Below are 17414 nucleotides of genomic sequence, written 5' to 3' on the forward strand. Positions count from 1 at the left end.
GTCCATAAACTTACTCATGGTAATCTAAAGCAACAACAGCAGCAGTCATGCACAGAGTTATGTAACATGTCCAAAGGAGCAAGTAAGGGGATTTTCCTTGTCGTTCTCCATCACAGCCATCCAAAATAGAGAGGGGGAGGGGAGATGACCAGCTGTGATTTAAATTACCCATATTTTCTGTTCCAGCATACCAACTGAATTCTGACAAAAGGAACAGCTAATGTCCATTTGGAGAATATAGCTCAGTTCAGTCAGCCCTTCTGCTTTTACTAATCCTGCTTTCTGTAGGGTTTTCCATAGGCTGCACTGTTGGCCATAAAAATGTCTTTCTCTGAGCTCTCTGGTGTTCTTGTATATTTGTCTTTTCCTGCCACCTCCATGTCGATGTGATAGCCAGCAAAGCTGCCCCCAGGTTGCATTCCAAATAAGAGAGGTTAGTTTTGATTTTTCCTCTTCTCTTTTTTCTGTAGGTGATGGTGCCAATGATGTCAGTATGATCCAGGTGGCTGACACTGGTGTGGGAATATCGGGCCAAGAAGGCATGCAGGTAGTGTATACAAAGACAGCTGCAAATGACATCAGATTCCATTTTAAATCGGTTCAGAGTTTACCCTGGAGGCCCAGCTGCTCCACTGTCCACTACCGGACACGGGCAAGAGTTTGCAGCCTGAGCTCACACCCAGGCCTCAGGACTCTTCCAGGAGCACTCAGAAGCTGAATGCTGGAGGGGTTCAAACTCCAAACAACAGAGCTTGCTGCCTGTCACCGAACTCCCTATTACTCATGTCCTGCCAGGAAACAAGCAGCCTAAGCATCAGTGATTTCTGTGCAGTTATGTGATAATAATAGAGACAGCCATGTTCCTGCATATGTTGTGTTGGGCTGAGCTGTGTGTGTTAGTGTAAAACGTTGTATGGAGGGGCTCAGATCTGAGTGAGGGTAAGACCATAAGCACTATGTATAAAAAAATCATTAAATAAGAATTTCCAACAGTAGGTAAGTTGCTCACTTGGCAGTATCTGAAGCTTATCTTTAACAGTTTGGATATAACATATCCTTTCCTTCATGTGCGTTGCAGGCTGTGATGGCAAGTGACTTTGCAATCTCTCAGTTTAGACACCTCAGGAAGCTGCTTCTTGTCCATGGTCACTGGTGTTACACCAGACTTACCAACATGGTGCTTTACTTCTTCTACAAGAATGTGGTATGTAGCTGTCCCACCCCTGGGAAATCACAGTTTGCGTGTTTGAGAGCACTGAAGGGTTTAGTGGGGCTTTATATTCTTTTTTAGTTTCTATTGTGAATGGGTTCAAAAAGACACAAAAAGCATATGTCACACAATTCAGTTTCCCATTTATGTCTGCAGAGACCAGAGATTCTTATTCCTTGCATTGAATTTCCCAGTCAAAGCCATTGTCTGATTTGATTAAACAGTGCGTAACAGGCATTACTAATGTGGTGGCAGCATGACTATATAAACAAGTTGTGTTCAATTTTGAAATGTAAAGCTGTGTGCTAGTCAAATATAATTTCAAAGTGTGCAATTGGCATGAACTCCAAAGCATTTATACTTGATTTTCCACAGATTACTGTAACCAGACCCAAGATCTGCCTGTTTTCCTCCTGGCTTTTAAAACACTTGTCTATGGGTAACATTTTATCATGTCATCTTTGACTTTTCAGGCCTACGTGAACCTCCTGTTCTGGTACCAGTTCTTCTGTGGGTTTTCAGGCACATCAATGACTGACTATTGGATCTTGATTCTTTTCAATCTCCTTTTTACATCGGTGCCACCTATTGTTTATGGTGTCTTGGACAAAGATGTGCCTGCGGAGATACTCATGCAGCTCCCACAGCTTTACATGATGAGCCAGAAATCTGTGGTAGGTTTAAGAATGCTTGGCCTGAAGCAAATTGAAATGGTCAGCGTTTGAGTAATTTCTGTCTTTCTTTCCTTCATGGTTTACATCAGGCAAACTTGAAGTTTAAAACCACTTTCTCTACTAGAAAAACATCTAGGCCTGTGCACAAATGTGTGTGCACAAATAAAAGCTGTTTTTTCAAAAGTTTTTTGTAGGCTCTTTTCAGCCATACAACCAATCTTATCAGACATTTGGATGATCAGAGAAATTAAGGACTTCAGGTGAAGCAATGTACTAGATAAACATCATTACCAGCATGTTCACTTCATTCACTGCCTCAGCTGTCAAAATGCTTCCTCAAAATGGCTTTCTTTTGAGCATCTAGGCTTACTTTTAAAGATAAGGGCACTAGATACTGTTTTTTCACAGTCATATAAGGGTCTCAACTGCCAAAGTAATGAGGAATGGATAAGAACCAGAGCAGATTCCTTTCAAATAATCCTCAAGAAAGTTCTGTCATTCAGGGTTCTTTTCCCCTTATGGGTATGTTCTGGAATTTGCTGGTGGCACTTTTCTCCCATCTGAAAACACTATACATCATATCTGCTCTATAAATTCTGTCCAAACATTTAGCACAGAAAACCGCACGGAGCAGGGGGTAGTTTCTAAATCAAAGTTATATAAATCAGTAAGCTTTTTCCTGTTTCTGCTTTGCTTAGCATGAATTCTAGCATAATTTTAACTTTATAATTTTTTTTAATTTAACAATTAAAATAATATTTTTATTGTAACAATTGAAGGCAGTGACATACTGAGCCTGAGACAGAACAGATACTAGTAGCCCAGAGAGAGGAAACATCGAGCATATGAGTCACCTAAAACTCACCATTTTCTTTATGATCATAGCCTTTTAATAACAGACTTGACACTAAGAAGCATTTCTTTACAGAGAGGGTGGTCAAACACTGGAACAGGCTTCCTAGAGAGGTGGTCGATGCCCCAAGCCTGTCAGTGTTTAAGAGGCATTGGGACAATGCCTTTAATAATAGGCGTTAACTTTTGGTCAGCCCTGAAACGGTCAGGCAGTTGGACTAGATGATCATTGTAGGTCCCTTCCAACTGAAATATTTTATTCTGTTCTGTTCTATTCTATTCTAACAAATGCTATTAAAAAAAATGAGCTACAACATGTTGTGTACTAGTTGTGCAGTCCCATCTGTATAACCTGGCAGAAGTCTAGGTCTGGTTTAGAAGGGAAAGAAGGATATACGGTGAGGGGACAATTTGTTTTGTTTGTTTGTGGACTTTTACATTTCTTTTTACATACCCTTAAATATTTTATGTTGCTTAGTTTACGATATTTGGTACTCTTTTGGTACTGATCTGAGCCTCTGTAAACTCGCTGGAGCAGGTCTGTGCTTTGTCAATCACAGAGAGTTTGATTAAGTAAAGGTTACAAGGCCTCAGGATTTGGCCCTTTGTTTTGATCTTCAGGATGTGTATGGTGATCTGAGCTGAGATGAAGGTTTTGAGGCAACATAATCAGAATTACTGCATTACACAATAGTTTTTCTCGTTCCCTTTTTTTTTTCCCCTTAACTTTTATCAGAGTTTTTCTCTTTTGTCCTGCACAGCATTGCCTTGGTCTGTGGTTGGAGTTGTTAAGTAGTACATCATTTCCTTTCTTGCATGGAAGCATAGTGAAATAATTGCTTTGAATTAAGTGCAGTATAGAAGAAAGAGAAATGCTTTAAAAGATGTAGTATCACAGTATTGCACCATGACATCACAAGTGCACAGCTCTGTACAAGCCATAAAAATGGACAGTAACTTGGATTCCTCTTCAGTAATTTAAAGCACTTCCCTGACAGGCAAATAAGATAAGTTTCCTACACCACCTCCAGAGAGCAATTCAGTTCTTGAAAGGGCTGAGTGGCTTTTTGGAGAAACGCATCTCTGTTCACTAACTGTAGAGGAAGTCCTGGGTGACTAGGCTGCTCACCTATGTGTCTCAATTTAGTGCCTGAAGGAACGGGATATATCTGAGCCAGGGCACATGCAGCTATGGTTTCATAAGCGGTTGAGCTGTCATAGCAGTTTGCTGCCACTGAGTGAGGAAGGCTCGTTCCTTCTCCTCTTCTCCCTTCTTTTCTTCCCGTTCCCTGTTTTCACCCACATAGTTAAACTACGTTCCTTGTGCCAGCTCGGTTGTCCCATCAGTTCCTTCCAGGAGCTGATTTAACTCACTAAAACAGCAACATGTTATTCCAGCAGAAAAGCAAATGGATTTCTCACATTCTAGTGAGTTAAGTTAGCTCACAGAGGAGTCCGGTCTGTGCAGAGTAGTCAGCCAGCACAAATTAAGAGGCGAAAGCACATGTACCAAAAAGAAGGGGGTGGAGATAGAAGAAAGTGGGACTTGGCATTCAGTGATGGTAAGCTCCTAGGGTAATTCACTGTCCCCTAGCCCTCTCCCTTCCTTACTAGTCAGTTAGGTGAGGCTCTGGTAGGTCTGTTCTGGCAGAAACAGCTGTAAGATCAGAGTTCCCAGATCTGGCTGCTGATTTAAATACTAACAGTTAGCTACATGTGTGGAGTGAGCTCTTTATTCTTACTATCATAACACAAAAGATGCCTCTTCATTGGGAAACTAACTGGAATTGCTTCTGCAGATAATCTTTCCCCAAATCCAAATTAATGTTAATTAAGGATGCAGCAATTTGTTCAATTTGTTTCAATGCCATTATCTTTTTTTCTTACAGGCTTACTTGCCTTCAACTTTCTGGATAACCTTGCTGGATGCTTTTTACCAAAGTCTCGTTTGCTTTTTTGTGCCTTACTTTGTAAGTGCTGGATATGAAATATATTTATACATTTTGACGTACTAAAAACCCAGGCAAATTAGATAATAAAATGAAGTGTTTGATTTTACTTCCTCATATGTAAATGTGTACTAACAGGATCATCATTGGAATTGAGCTGAACTGTGTGCATGCACATATGTATGGTATTGAAACTATTCGTGCCACTTTGTGTATTAGGACTATATGTAAAGAATATATTATGCTGACTGCTGTCTTCCTTTACAGACTTACTATGGCTCAGACATAGACATTTTTTCTTTTGGAAACCCTATAAACACAGCAGCGCTCTTCATAATACTGTTTCACCTTCTCATTGAGTGCAAGTCTGTGGTGAGTAGTTTGTTTCCAAAAGAATATATTCCTAACAGAGTATGTGCATACAGCTTTCACTAAAATTAAACGGAAGAAAGAGCTTCATATAGAAAACAGAATAAGTATAAAAGGGCCAAAACCTAAATATTTTGTTTGTGTGACCATGTGAGCTCTCCTAATTCACTTGTCGTTGGAGCCAATAGAATTACTCATATGACTAAAATTAACAAAATTTGGCCTCAGAATTATTTGTAAATAGTGAAAGGATCCTGCCTTGCTAGGGTACAGTGGTTTTGGGGATGTCAGTTCAGTTTTGCAAATGGTAAAACCAACCAGTGATCTACTGAGCCTTCATTAGTTCCCAAAGCTTGCATCTCAAAGACAACAATGTGAACTGTTGATTTTGAATGCTTGGAAATGATGATCTGCTCTGTGACCAGGATAAACAATTCAGAGTTATATTTTGGTGCCAGAACTAGAGAACTGATATGCTACAGAAATGCTATACCAGTTTTTAATTAAGTCTGCGCAAGCTAAAGCATCTGCATTAGCTTGGATAAATTTACAGCCCTTACAAGGGTAATACTTGGCTATTTTGCATAATTTTAAAGAAAATACAATAATATTTACAGTAGAGGGACACAGATTAATGGGTTTTATTGTTTCTCTGTCATTTTTTTGAAAAATATTTTTTAGGGTTGTTTCATAATGGATGAAATTTCAAGTTGTGATTCAGTCTTTTCATTGTTCTTTTGGGGGCACGGCAGCAGTGATAAAAATGTCTTTATTGAGAATATATGGGTAGCATGAGTGTATCCATGCTCTGAATAGGAAAACGTTACTTAAATGGGTTTTATTTGGCATTTTTGAATGTTGGCAAGCTGTCAGACCAATGACAGTGTTGTTTCCATAGTAACTATTATAGCCATTTAGGTATAAAATTACAGAAGACTCCAATGTAGAACAGTTAAACAATGTCTCAAGCAAGATATATAAGGGTGGTGTCATGTGAAGATCTCGCCTCCATTTGCTTGAGAAGGCTTTCTCTGCTGCCAGTGGATGAGCTGGTCATCTAAGGCAAATGGCACAAAAAATGTCTTTCACAAAGGAATCAAAAGCTGTGCATTTAGTAGAACAAAAAAAATTAAATGGCTGGGTTACCTATGGACTGTAGGAAGAAGGTTCCATTGTTCCTGGAATGTTTTATATAAAATTAGGAATATTATGTGAACAGATCTATCCTCTGTTAGATTAAGCAGCTGTCCTTGGAGGAAGAGTGTGTGCATGTTCGTGCATGCATGTGTACACACATACAGGTGTTAGAGGTCTTTCTGTTTACAGCTTAAATCTGATTTCTTTCCTTTTCTGAATTGCAGACTTGGATACATACAGTAGTTATAGTTGGCAGCATCCTGTTTTACTTTGTCTTTGCTCTGGCTTTTGGGGCAACCTGCAAAACCCACAACCCACCATCAAATCCTTATTGGATCATGGAAAAGCACATGACAGACCCAGTATTTTACTTAGTTTGTGTCCTGACTACTTGTGTTGCTCTGCTACCCAGGTACGTTTCTGTTCAACAACTGCAGATTGCTGTTGTTAACAAAATTAGTTTTCTTTGAGTCAGTGATGCTATAAATCTCTCTGGCTAGAAGTCTTCCTGCCCCCACGACCCCCAATGTAAAGAAAATTTCATAACTCTACCAGACCAAGCCATGTGAGGACAGCTCTTTAGTGATGTGTTCTCAAAATAAATTTCAGTAAATAAAAAATTTCTTTTGTGATTTATATTACATTATTTATATTATATTTAATATTTTCTTTGGAAGGAAAAAACAGTAATCTCTGTAACCACAGAGTTTATAATTTATATACAAATCAGTTAAATTAGTGATCGAAGTTGAACATGTACTATACATAGAAGTACTGTGCTTAGTCTGTGTTTATTTGTGAAACCATTTTCTGTTTGAAATTTATGTCATGAATATATATAAGAATATTTAGAATGAAGAACACATGTACAGGCTTCTTTGTGGGGTGGAAACACGCTGACTAGATTCACAAGGGGTCCTGAGTTGTGTTTTTATCATGCCTAATGTTTAAGTGTTTTGCCTCACTGAAGAAGTCATAACTCCAAGTTCAATAACTCATTCACCCTGGAAGGGCAGGAGCGTTGGGTGGAGGTCCCAGACACCAGCACGCCGAGCAGGGAGACACCTGAACGAGCCAACAGAGAAAAAATGTGAGAAAACCAGTGAAAGAGACTTCATCAAACTCTCGGTCTAGCTCTATTTAGTAGCCACAGCCATCTTCCTTTCACTGGCTGAACATGAACTCAAGTCTGCAGCCTATTAGCGAAGTGCCTCCAGTGCTAATTTATTCATTCTTCTGTGTTACGTCTCTTTCTTTCCCTCTCATATCATTTCAGAAAGAGTGGGACTTGAAACTGAATTGCACAGACAGATACTGAGAGAAGTGATGGGGAGAATAACTGCCGTTTCCTCCTCTCCTGACGTCGTTTTACATTGTTAGGCACAGTCTGAGTACACTTTCTAGATCAAGTGCTGCAGTACAGGCTGCATGGGTTGTCCATGCCGCCGGCAGGAAAGCTGGCAGAGCTGTGGCTGTAGGTGCCTGCAGTAGCCACCAAGTATTTGAGTCCCCTTTGAACACGTCCCAGTCTGTGTCTTAAGCATGTCAGCCAGGGTTTTGCTGCACTTACCGGAGATCATGACTGATAGCTTTGGTTCACACTTCAATTTAGCAGAAGGACAAACCGTGAGGTGCAAGAAAGATGTATGCTCTTCCCTCCCCATCCCTGCTCTCAACTTGGCTTCAGGTAGTGACAGTAGAGCCTTTTCTTACACACACAGTAAATCTCCCTTACATGACAAATAAATAGATAAATGCTGTTCTAGGACCTTTTGGTAGGGCTGTAGAGAGCCTAGGTAGGAGAAAGCTTTCAGCTTGGTGACTGCTTCCAATGTACAGGTGTTCAATTTTGAAGAAGACAATGTTTTTCATGGTGAATTAAAGGCAAAGTATTTAGACTTAGCCGTGAAATTCTTTGAGTCATTTGCACTTTCCCTGTGCCAAAACCTCAGAAGATTTATAGCTGTTGTGTCTAATTCAAGCTTTTCTACTTCAGTGATTTGAAGTGCCTGTTATGGAACTGCTGCTGTCACACACATGTTTTTTTCCTTGCTTATTTCTGATGTAATCCTTTGTAAGGTGCTGAAAAGCCACCGCTCAGCGGGGACTGTGAAGCTAAAGGGTGCTCTACACCTTCTAGCCTGAGGCAGTGAGATTGAGGCTTTCACTGGAGTTTTTAAGGAGCAGTTCTCCTACAGAGAGACAGATGTTGGATGCCCTGTTGACTGAAAATTCACTGCAAAAATCTATGATTAAAAACTTTGCCCAACCAGTTAAGTCAGTTCGAATATGAATTATTCCTGGAGTTTAATTCTGGAACATCACTTGTACTCCATATTCCTCTTACTGCATGTGATGCTTTGTTTCTTTGGCCTTTGCTTTCATGTTCATTCTTGCTTCTGGTGAATTCTCTGGCTCCTGCAAAAGTTAAGAATTTTGGAACAATGCTCTGCCTACTCTTCCCAGCTTGCCAGGGCTATATTAGTGCTATATTATCAGTGCAAAACAGCAGTGACAAACAGCTTCTCAGTTGGAAGCGTGAATTTTTCTAGGCCTGATTTTTTCCACAATAGCTCTTAACTCCTTATACCTGCACTGAAGTGCCAGGGAGACTCTAACCTGTGCACTGATTTTGATGCCCTTTTTCTGGGGCCTGACACTGTACGCAGAAAGCTCCACTTTCAATGTAGTTGGGACCGTGGCCCTTCATGGAAGTTGCAAGTGCACATTGCTGCAGTAACTAGTCTGTAGAACTGTGTTCAGGACAGAAAAATGGAAGCACCTGAGATCAGTATTTGTCTTTGAAAATGCCAGTTTTAAAACATGTTCTGGTGCCATTGCTGGCCTTATAGTTTACGTTCACGAAACAGTACCTGCAAAAACTGTTTCAGAGGCTGCTGCAGCCTCAGGGTTACTTGAACATTGTTTGGTTTCCTTTAGTGTTGCTGGGAACGGTTTTGAGTCTGCTTCTAAACAGCTTATTTGAAACTGTGTTTGTTTTGTAGATATTTGCTGAGAGTTCTCCAAGGAACATTGTTTCTGTCTCCAGTGTTGAGAGCCAAGCACCTTTACAGACTGACCCCTGAGGAGCAGAGGGAAGCAATTAAAAGATGGAGAGATGACTGCATTGTAAACTGTAGAGTGGAGTTCCAGGCTACTTCTGGGTCTTCCAGCTCAGCCACGGGTGCTGTATCAGAGGAGGAAAGCATTGCCGGTGTTTTGTCAACATCTAAAACACCTTTTCAGGCCTGTTCAAGAGATGGGTTAGTAGAGGACACCTCCTTCTTACCAGGCATTCAGGATGAGTCTGGGACTACAAATGGCGTGAACTCTGAAAAGACCATATATATTTCTGAATTCATCAAAGGAAACTAATTCAGACACATTTGGCAGTAATAACTCATGTGCCAAAATCTCTGTGTGTGCTTCTGAAGAGGGCAGCAGTGCTGTTTGTCTAGCACACAAGCACGTTTGAATTCTGTTTCATGTGAAGAAGATGCTTTAATGTATTTTACAAAGTTGGAATGCTAACTGTTTAAAACTCAGGAGTAATAACTGCTGATTTATGCTACGTTGTGGTTTTGTTTTCTTCAGCCGAGGTAGATGATGCACAGGTTTCCTTAAAAGCTTTTTTGTTTATAAAGCTTTTCAATAGTTTATTAAGATGTTCAAGATCTAAATAGCTGGATTGATTTTTATATTTTTTGACACAGTAGACTTTGCATACTGCTTATTTCTTGTATGCAACATTGCATAATACCTCGTGGTGTTATGGACAGGACATTGCATGAATACCAATGAGACATACGCGTCACGTGTCTCTCTCACCTTGCTCTTCCGCAAAAAGAGCAAATCCTAGTGTGGCCTTTTGTTCTCCATGGTAGTTCATCCTCCTGCTACATCCCTTCTTTTTGTCTCCATGTGCCGTCTCATGTCATTCACCACTGACTGGACTTCTTTTCCTCCTCACCCAACTCAGATGTTGGCTGCCTGACTTTTCTTTAAACTCTAGCTCATGCCTGCACTACAGAATTGTCTGCCAGCGGCAGTGGGTAGCTCCAGTCTGTCTTCAGGTCTTCTCTTATAGCAGCCTCTAGCTGATGACATTACTCTTCTTCACTCTCAGGTGTTTTTACATTCCTCCAGACTTTTGTAATAAACAACTTAAGTATCTCTAAAGGCTGCTCAAAAGAAGGTATAACCCATTGCATGTCCCAAATTTGAACTGTTGCTCATCCGTCTTGGAGATGTGCTGCCTCTGCCAGTTTCCCACTGCTCTGCACACCGCACAAAAGCTGGCTGTGAGGTGCATGTGGCTACTTCTGGATTCCAGACTGTCTAAAATATTGCCTCCTTTTTACTTCCCTGCCCAAAAAGTTACATGGCCAATTTATGGAGGAACTTAGGAAATTGTTTGTATCCACTAGCACCTGTTGAAATAAACAGTTTCCTGAAACTGTAGCTGCTAATGAATTACTAGTATTGAGCCTATTTTTTGGTTCTGTTTCTTTCTAAAACTTTCTGCTTTCAAATTGCCAAGATTTGTGTGTTTATTTTTAGGCACCGTGTTTGGGGCAAGGGCTCTGCTTTTTAATTGAACCATGAGCTTTCCATGTCAATGATCAACATTACATATTCCACATCTTTTAAGATCTCTGAAAGAATTTAAACAAACGCTGTGAGGTCTGAGACGCTGCTATGCAGGGCAGATATCGAGGGCATGCTAAGTTCATTCAAATGCAGGTCACCACATGTTACCAAAAGTTAAAAACGGTTCTGTTTCGAAAGGTAGAATGTAATTAGGGCTGACTCCATCCCTAGTGTTAGTGAGGAGAAAAATATCCTTTTTGTTTAGCCTGTAGAAGAAAAAACAGTGGAAGGAGCCAGTGATGACAGCCATTTCTGCAAATATTTTGTTTTTAATTTGGTTCAACATATGACAAAATATTTTTGGTAAGTTCTAACATATGAGGTTAGTGGGGACCTTTGAAGTGATGGCAGACATTCAAATTCTAAGAGATCATGTCGAGCATGTTGGTTTGCAGTTACGATTTTCAGATGTTTGTCTGTAGCATCCTTCTTGCTGCGCGGGGCACCTTGCCAGGAGTTGACTCCAGGTGTCCTGAGTGAAACATCTCAGCTTTCTCTACAAGCCATGGGATCTGCGAGGTGTCCAAGAAGAAGATGCAAAGCGACCAGCAGGTTGTGCAGGGAGATTAGCTGGTACAAGGGCAGAATCGTACAGGAACAGACTCGCTGGGACTCAGTGAAGTCACCTGCTCTGCTCCACAGCCCAAGGCAGGCTCGGCTCTGCCCTCATCATTCCTAGCAGATGTGCTCCTGTTGTAAACAGCTCCAGAGAAGCAGGCCAGGCCAGTGCTTTCCTGCCCTCAAAGCCAAATATTGCTTTTGTTTCTATTGTCTCACCTGAATGTTTCTTTTGCACCTTAAGTCGGTTGCCTCTCTTCACTTGTGGCCACAGAGAACAGATTATTCTGTTCCATGGTTCTGTGACTGGCATACGTTGAGCTCTCATGGAGGAGCTCTGGGACTTGCTGCAGTGACCTGAGGGAGTGCTGGGCTCAGCGCTCTCCCCTTCCTGGCACTGTAAAAAGGAGTTTGGGGGACACCACCGGCCTGTGACCTGCCCGCTTGTTGCCTCTGCCGCAGGAGCGGAACCTACCAGTGGATTTGGCAGGTAGCTGATCATTTAGTCCCAGGAGTTCGCATGTGTATCATACAAAAGCTGTAAGCACTCAGAGTTAAGATCTTCCCAAATCCTCTGTGACTGTAAGCCGTGGCATCAAAATAGCTACACGAAGAAACAGGAGTGGCAGTCACCTGTTAGACCTGGGGCAGGCCAGCTCCATGATGCCTCTGGGACACTTAAATTGCTATTATGCGGCTTTTTACAAGCCTAGTCACCCCACTACTCGCTGCTTAGTGCGGTGAGGCTTTCAGGATGGATTCTTGAATTGGATGAAGGGTGATTTCATCTGGGTCTCAAAAGTGCCAGGCCCTGTGGGTTGCCTTGAAACTTCAGGTCCTTTTAAAAGTTCCTCTGTGCTGAGATTGTGAGTACTTTTGTACCACTTGAAGTGGTACAAAATAACATACACACACATTTTATTTTTTTCTTGGTGTGTTGTTTCACTGATGGTGCGTGTTGCTTTAAATTGTCCACTATAGGTTGTTCTTTTAGAGGACTTCAACAAGCAGTCTAAGTGATAAAATTTTCCATTGTGTAAAACCTGATCTTTTCCTTTTTTTTTCTTTTTCTTTTTTTTTTTTTTGGACAAACAGCAGACATACCTAATGGCTATCTGCTGTGATCACTTGCTGTTTTTCACTGAGGAGAGATGAGGGTAGTGAGTCTTTAATAAAAGCTTCAAAACGTCAATTGGCCGTATCTGAAGTGGTGCCAAATGAAGGGTGCAAGCGAATCGCTCTCCCTTTGCTTCTCAACAGCTGAATTGTTTCCTTTAGTTTTTTTAGCACTGGAGACCTCACGATCCCCCGCTTGCTTCTGCACTCCTGCACTTAGGCACAGCATGACCTGACTTTTCCATTTTGAAACAAGCTTTTTAAGATCATCTCACAGGTGCCTTCCAGATGTCATGCAGGAAAGCACAGCATTTACACTTTTGATTGTCAGTTTAAAACAAACCGAAACAACCACCACCTTCAACTCTCCCAAACTTTGTAGCTACACCTAGGGCAGCTTTAACTCACTTTTTGATGTGCAATGTTTGATTTACAGAAAAAAATATGCTTTTTTAAAATTATTTTTTTCACAGCTGCGCTAAACATTTGCAGGTGGCAGTCAGCCACAGCCTTTATTGAGCGAATGTTTTCGCAGCACGGTGAGCTTCGGTCTGTACCTGGGGCGCAGTTTGAGCTGAATGTTTAACCCGAGCAGTGGTTTTTCCCTCAGCTCTGCGGGCTGCTGCTGCAGCACAAGGCTGAGGACCAGCTAATGCAGAGCACCCACCACTCCCGCCAGCCCTGGCTCTGCTGCTGGTCAGACCAGCCCTTGCTCTCTGCGGAGGCTAACGGACAAGTTCTGAAGGTGACCATGCTAAGAACGTTCTCATACCTGAATTTCAGTATGGTTTTTGTATTATTTGTTCCTCTTTTATTCTGGTTATGTTACTCTTGCTCTCATGGTCCTGGATACCTTACTGTTGACTGCAGTGAAAAGGCAAATTTTAACTATTTTAAGTTTCTGCTTGCTTATTATTTTGATTTCAGCATGTGTACGTGTTGTTGAAATGCTGTGTACCAGTTAAAAGGAGATGATAGTTATTTCAAACTAATTGTATTCCTGAGGAAGCCATAGAACAAAATGTGTTCAGAGAAATTTGATTGCCGCTTTAGTTTTTCAGATTTTTCAGTCCAGAGTAGTTATTGGCAGCAGTATTCTTGGTAATATTCTGTATTGGAAGCATACACGCAGAAGAAACTAGAAGTTGTATGGTGGTGGTAGTGCCAAACCTCCACAGGTGGTGTAGTGCTAACAGGGCTGTCAGGGCTGCTTAAAAAAGCTAGATTAGGGTATGCAAATACCTTTTTAAGGCTATTTTTGGGCATTAGTGCTAAAGTTATAACTTCACACCTCCATTGTCGTTGAGTCTCTCTCTCTCTGAAGAGTAAAACACATTTTCAACGGAGAAGTTACTTGGAAAATGATTGTAAATTTTTATTAGTACAGCTAGAAAGAAACACATCTGCTTGACCGTGTGACGTTGCTTCCTTTTGGAGCTACAGCTGTGGTAGAAGTAAAACCAACAATTGTTACCTTACAGCGAGGCTGCGCTTGTAAGAGAAACAGCGTAATTGTGATCATAGCCATTGTGTCAGCACACAGGGAAAGGCTTGGTACAGTGGAAGGAGGAGTATGTTTGCCTATTTCATGTGCACACATAAAAAAGCAGTATAAAAATACATTTATAAAATTACAAATTTCCTCTTTACATGGAATGTTGTGTCAGACACAGTTGTGGGGAAGGAAAAGACCCGCCTGCTCCCTCCTAAAGCTATTTGGGATGGTGCTCAGCCGGTCATTTCTTCAGACTGATCCCAGGACCATGTGTTTAAGTGGGACTCGCCCTCATTGCCTGGGAGGGACTGCTTGGAAACTGGTGGCAGGCCAAACCCAGTTAATTAAAATGTGTAATTACGTGTTATCATTTGGTAGTGCTAATATCTACATGAAATGATTGTATGTACTCCAGTGCTTTACAAAATTCAAAGCCGCTAACCACTTCATCTGGTGGAGAGATGTCAGGCTGGGCTGTTCATTTCACAACAGCACGTCTTTGTTTCTACTTCTGGAAAACAGACCTCGCTGAAACCTGCCTGTCACCAGACATGTCAGACCAGCGGTGCGTGGTTGCCAGCTGGGGTTAAACCACAACAGACGGCAGGGCGGGCTGGCTCTGACAGCCCCTGGGCCGCCTGCTCCGGTAACTCTCGGTAACCAGCTCCGGGACTTTGAACAGTGCTGCCCTACAGCTGCAGAGATCCTGGCCCCAGAGAAAAGCTACAGTGGGGGACTGAGAGCTCCGGCTTCCATATCCTTGAGGCAAGGGCATCAATAACCTGCTTCATCTGTCATCTACTTGCACTGGAAAAACATGGTCACAGCTGCTTTCTCTCATTTATAGCTGGGGGAAGAAGAGCATTTATATGTTATAGTAAAAAAAAAAATCCTTATTAAAAAAAAAAAAACAAACCCCAAACCTAGTAAGGCCTAGAAGGGTTTTCTTTCTGAGCATGAAACCGTGATACAATAGTCACTTTAAATAGAGTTTCAGAATCCATAACATAAATATTGAATAATGCTGTCTAGAGCGCTGTCTAGTACATCTAATGTTAGGCATGTTAAAGGAGAAGATATGGAAATAAGAGGTAAACCTTCACTAAAGCAATAGTCAGATCTATGTAGATTAGTTGTAACATGATTAATAGTACCTGAAATGTCCATTAGTTAGATCTTTTAATGCATGTTTCCACATATGGCAGTCATGGTATTGACAAGGCCCTGCCATGTTGTCATGGGGGCATGCCAGAGGTAGCAGAGAGGGTAATTACATGCCTTAGGCTGGATTCACAGGGGACCAGGCACAGCACTGAAAGCGCAAATTTTAAACGCATCGCTCCGCAGTGAAATTCATCCTGTAATCCTCAGGTTCCTGACTCCTCCTACTCTGGCCTCCCAAAAGCTGTGAGCTGCGCAGGACGTCACCTACAGCGGCCGGTGAGATGCACCTCCCCTCTAGCACCATACGCAGGTGCCAAGCTCCGTTATAATTCTTTTCAACCAGACTCTCTTGGAGTCAAGGCTTAGCCTCTTACCTACTGCACAGAGCCCTCCGCCATCTGGCTACCGCGCACTTGAGCAGGCTTTTTCAGCCTTTGCTAATGAAGCTGTTGTACTTTGCTTAACGTTTTTTTAATATTCATTTGAACAGAAGCTGGAATCCAAGTCTTCTGTCATTCAGATTTCTTTCTGCCTTTTTCTTTCTCCCGATTGTTTAATCTTGCTAAGCAAAATGAAACTTTCAATGCAAGATACTAGAAGAGACCTATCAAAAAGTACCCAGTTTCCCACTATTTGGGATACTGCTCACACTGCGTCTTTTGCACTTTAAATCTGCATTTTCCACATCTCACCACACATTCACAGTAGCTGACTCTAGGAGGTGAAATGGTTGCAGTGGCATTGCCAACCCTGGTATGTTTTTAGAGGGCTGGAGATGGTCAATGCACGCTTTATAGGCTGAACACACTATACAAAATGGGGAAAAAAGCCAGTGGGGCAGAGGTTTGATAAATGTGCTGATCGGTGTAGTGCTGTCAAGACATGGGTGCTTCCTGGACACCTTAAGACATTGGAAGCCTCAGAAAATTAAGTGGTAGAAACTGTCCAAAGAGTCTGAACAACTAAGTTTTGGTCTGGGGTGCCTCACGTGGTAGTTACGGGTCTGTTGGCCTACTGGTCCCTCCATCACCCTGCAGAGACACCCGAGCTGGCCCTGGGAACACGAGCCGTGGAGTCAGGAAGGTACAGGGCTACGGCCCATGCAAGTTAGCCACCCTGAGGGACAGAATGCGTTAGCTCAGGCACACCAGCAGCACACGGCTACGCACCTTTGGAGACCTGCACGTGTACTTTGATGTGCCCTGTGCCACAGGGACGTACAAACTCGTCGATCTCTCCCGCGCCCTCCAGCGTGTGGTGCGACCATGCCTGGCGTTGCCCTTGTGAATATACGTCCTGTCGGTGCCGTCTGAATGCACCGAGTTCATTCCTCATGACAACGAGTGAAAATGCATGTGCTACCAATTGAACAGTATTAAAACAGGTTATCTAAAAAGGTTTTTCTAGTCTGTGCTACTGCTTAGTTTGAATAGCTGAAAGGCAGAAAGTGGCTGATTCTTCTCTTTTAAGCCTTTTGCTGTGTTTGGAATAGCACCACAACACAGTTAAAAGAAAAGTCAAAAGGATTATTAATTCTACCCCAAAGTATATTCACCAGCAGAGGGTTTACCGTTAACATACACTGCATATTCCATAGCTCCACAACAAGAATAGATAGAGCTTGAAACTCCTTTTCATAGAGTTTCTGGACTGCAAAATCTTCAGTGTTGAAGTGCTGATTCCTTTTTTCTTTTGTCTGTCAGCACAATTCTTACCATCTGGAGTTAGTTTAGCAGAAAGGTGTGGATGTATATTTGTCTTTCAATCCACTCAATAAAATGTGACACATTACTGTAAACTCCAGGTCCCAAAACCTTGGAAAAGCAGACAGAGCCCCAAGATGTTAAACCAAACAAAGTCCAGCGCCCTGCAGGTTGCTCACACACAAGCGGTCCTCCGCTGTCACCCTGCAACATGAAAGAAAAATCCAGTCTATAGGGGCTACACGTGGCCAGCAGTCATATGGTTAAAGCTATATCTCAGTTCCTACAGCGATTTGCCTTTAATAAGTAACTCAGCTGTAAAAACTGGCTGCCCTGCTGCACTATGTAGCAGCACACAGCGTTACCAGTATTTATTCCCTGTTATATTTGTACAAAAAATTACCTGCAAAAGGCTCATACAAATTAAAATCAGTCTAATAGTTAACTAATACAGATAAACCTTACAGTCTTCAAGCAGCATTTCATTATCATAAACTGAAGTTGATTACACCAATAAAAATAATAAAAGTTGGGTTA

The 17414-nt window shown here is 41.8% G+C and overlaps 2 protein-coding genes across 3 annotated transcripts in view; one reads left to right on the top strand and one right to left on the bottom strand.

Annotated features, from left to right (window-relative positions):
• ATP10D (ATPase phospholipid transporting 10D (putative)) overlaps window positions 1-10658 on the top strand; it is a 54293-nt gene extending 43635 nt beyond the window's left edge. Inside the window, exons 18-24 of the mRNA XM_050895686.1 lie at window positions 471-547; window positions 1079-1204; window positions 1684-1884; window positions 4626-4706; window positions 4953-5057; window positions 6416-6603; window positions 9197-10658. Of these exons, the coding sequence (XP_050751643.1) occupies window positions 471-547; window positions 1079-1204; window positions 1684-1884; window positions 4626-4706; window positions 4953-5057; window positions 6416-6603; window positions 9197-9566 (1148 nt within the window). The 3' untranslated portion in view covers window positions 9567-10658. The remainder of the gene's footprint in view (window positions 1-470; window positions 548-1078; window positions 1205-1683; window positions 1885-4625; window positions 4707-4952; window positions 5058-6415; window positions 6604-9196) is intronic.
• Window positions 10659-14836: 4178 nt separating this feature from the next.
• CORIN (corin, serine peptidase) overlaps window positions 14837-17414 on the bottom strand; it is a 168710-nt gene continuing 166132 nt past the window's right edge. The window contains exons 22-23 of one of the 2 annotated variants that reach the window (XM_050896226.1): window positions 16890-17081; window positions 14837-14857 (exon numbers count right to left, since the gene is read on the bottom strand). In XM_050896226.1, the coding sequence (XP_050752183.1) occupies window positions 16899-17081 (183 nt within the window). In that variant the 3' untranslated portion in view covers window positions 14837-14857; window positions 16890-16898. Of the gene's footprint in view, window positions 14858-14955; window positions 17082-17414 lie in introns of those variants that run through there. The other variant, XM_050896225.1, reaches the window with a different exon arrangement.

Source organism: Gymnogyps californianus, chromosome 4, assembly GCF_018139145.2.
Source record: "Gymnogyps californianus isolate 813 chromosome 4, ASM1813914v2, whole genome shotgun sequence".
NCBI lineage: Eukaryota > Metazoa > Chordata > Aves > Accipitriformes > Cathartidae > Gymnogyps > Gymnogyps californianus.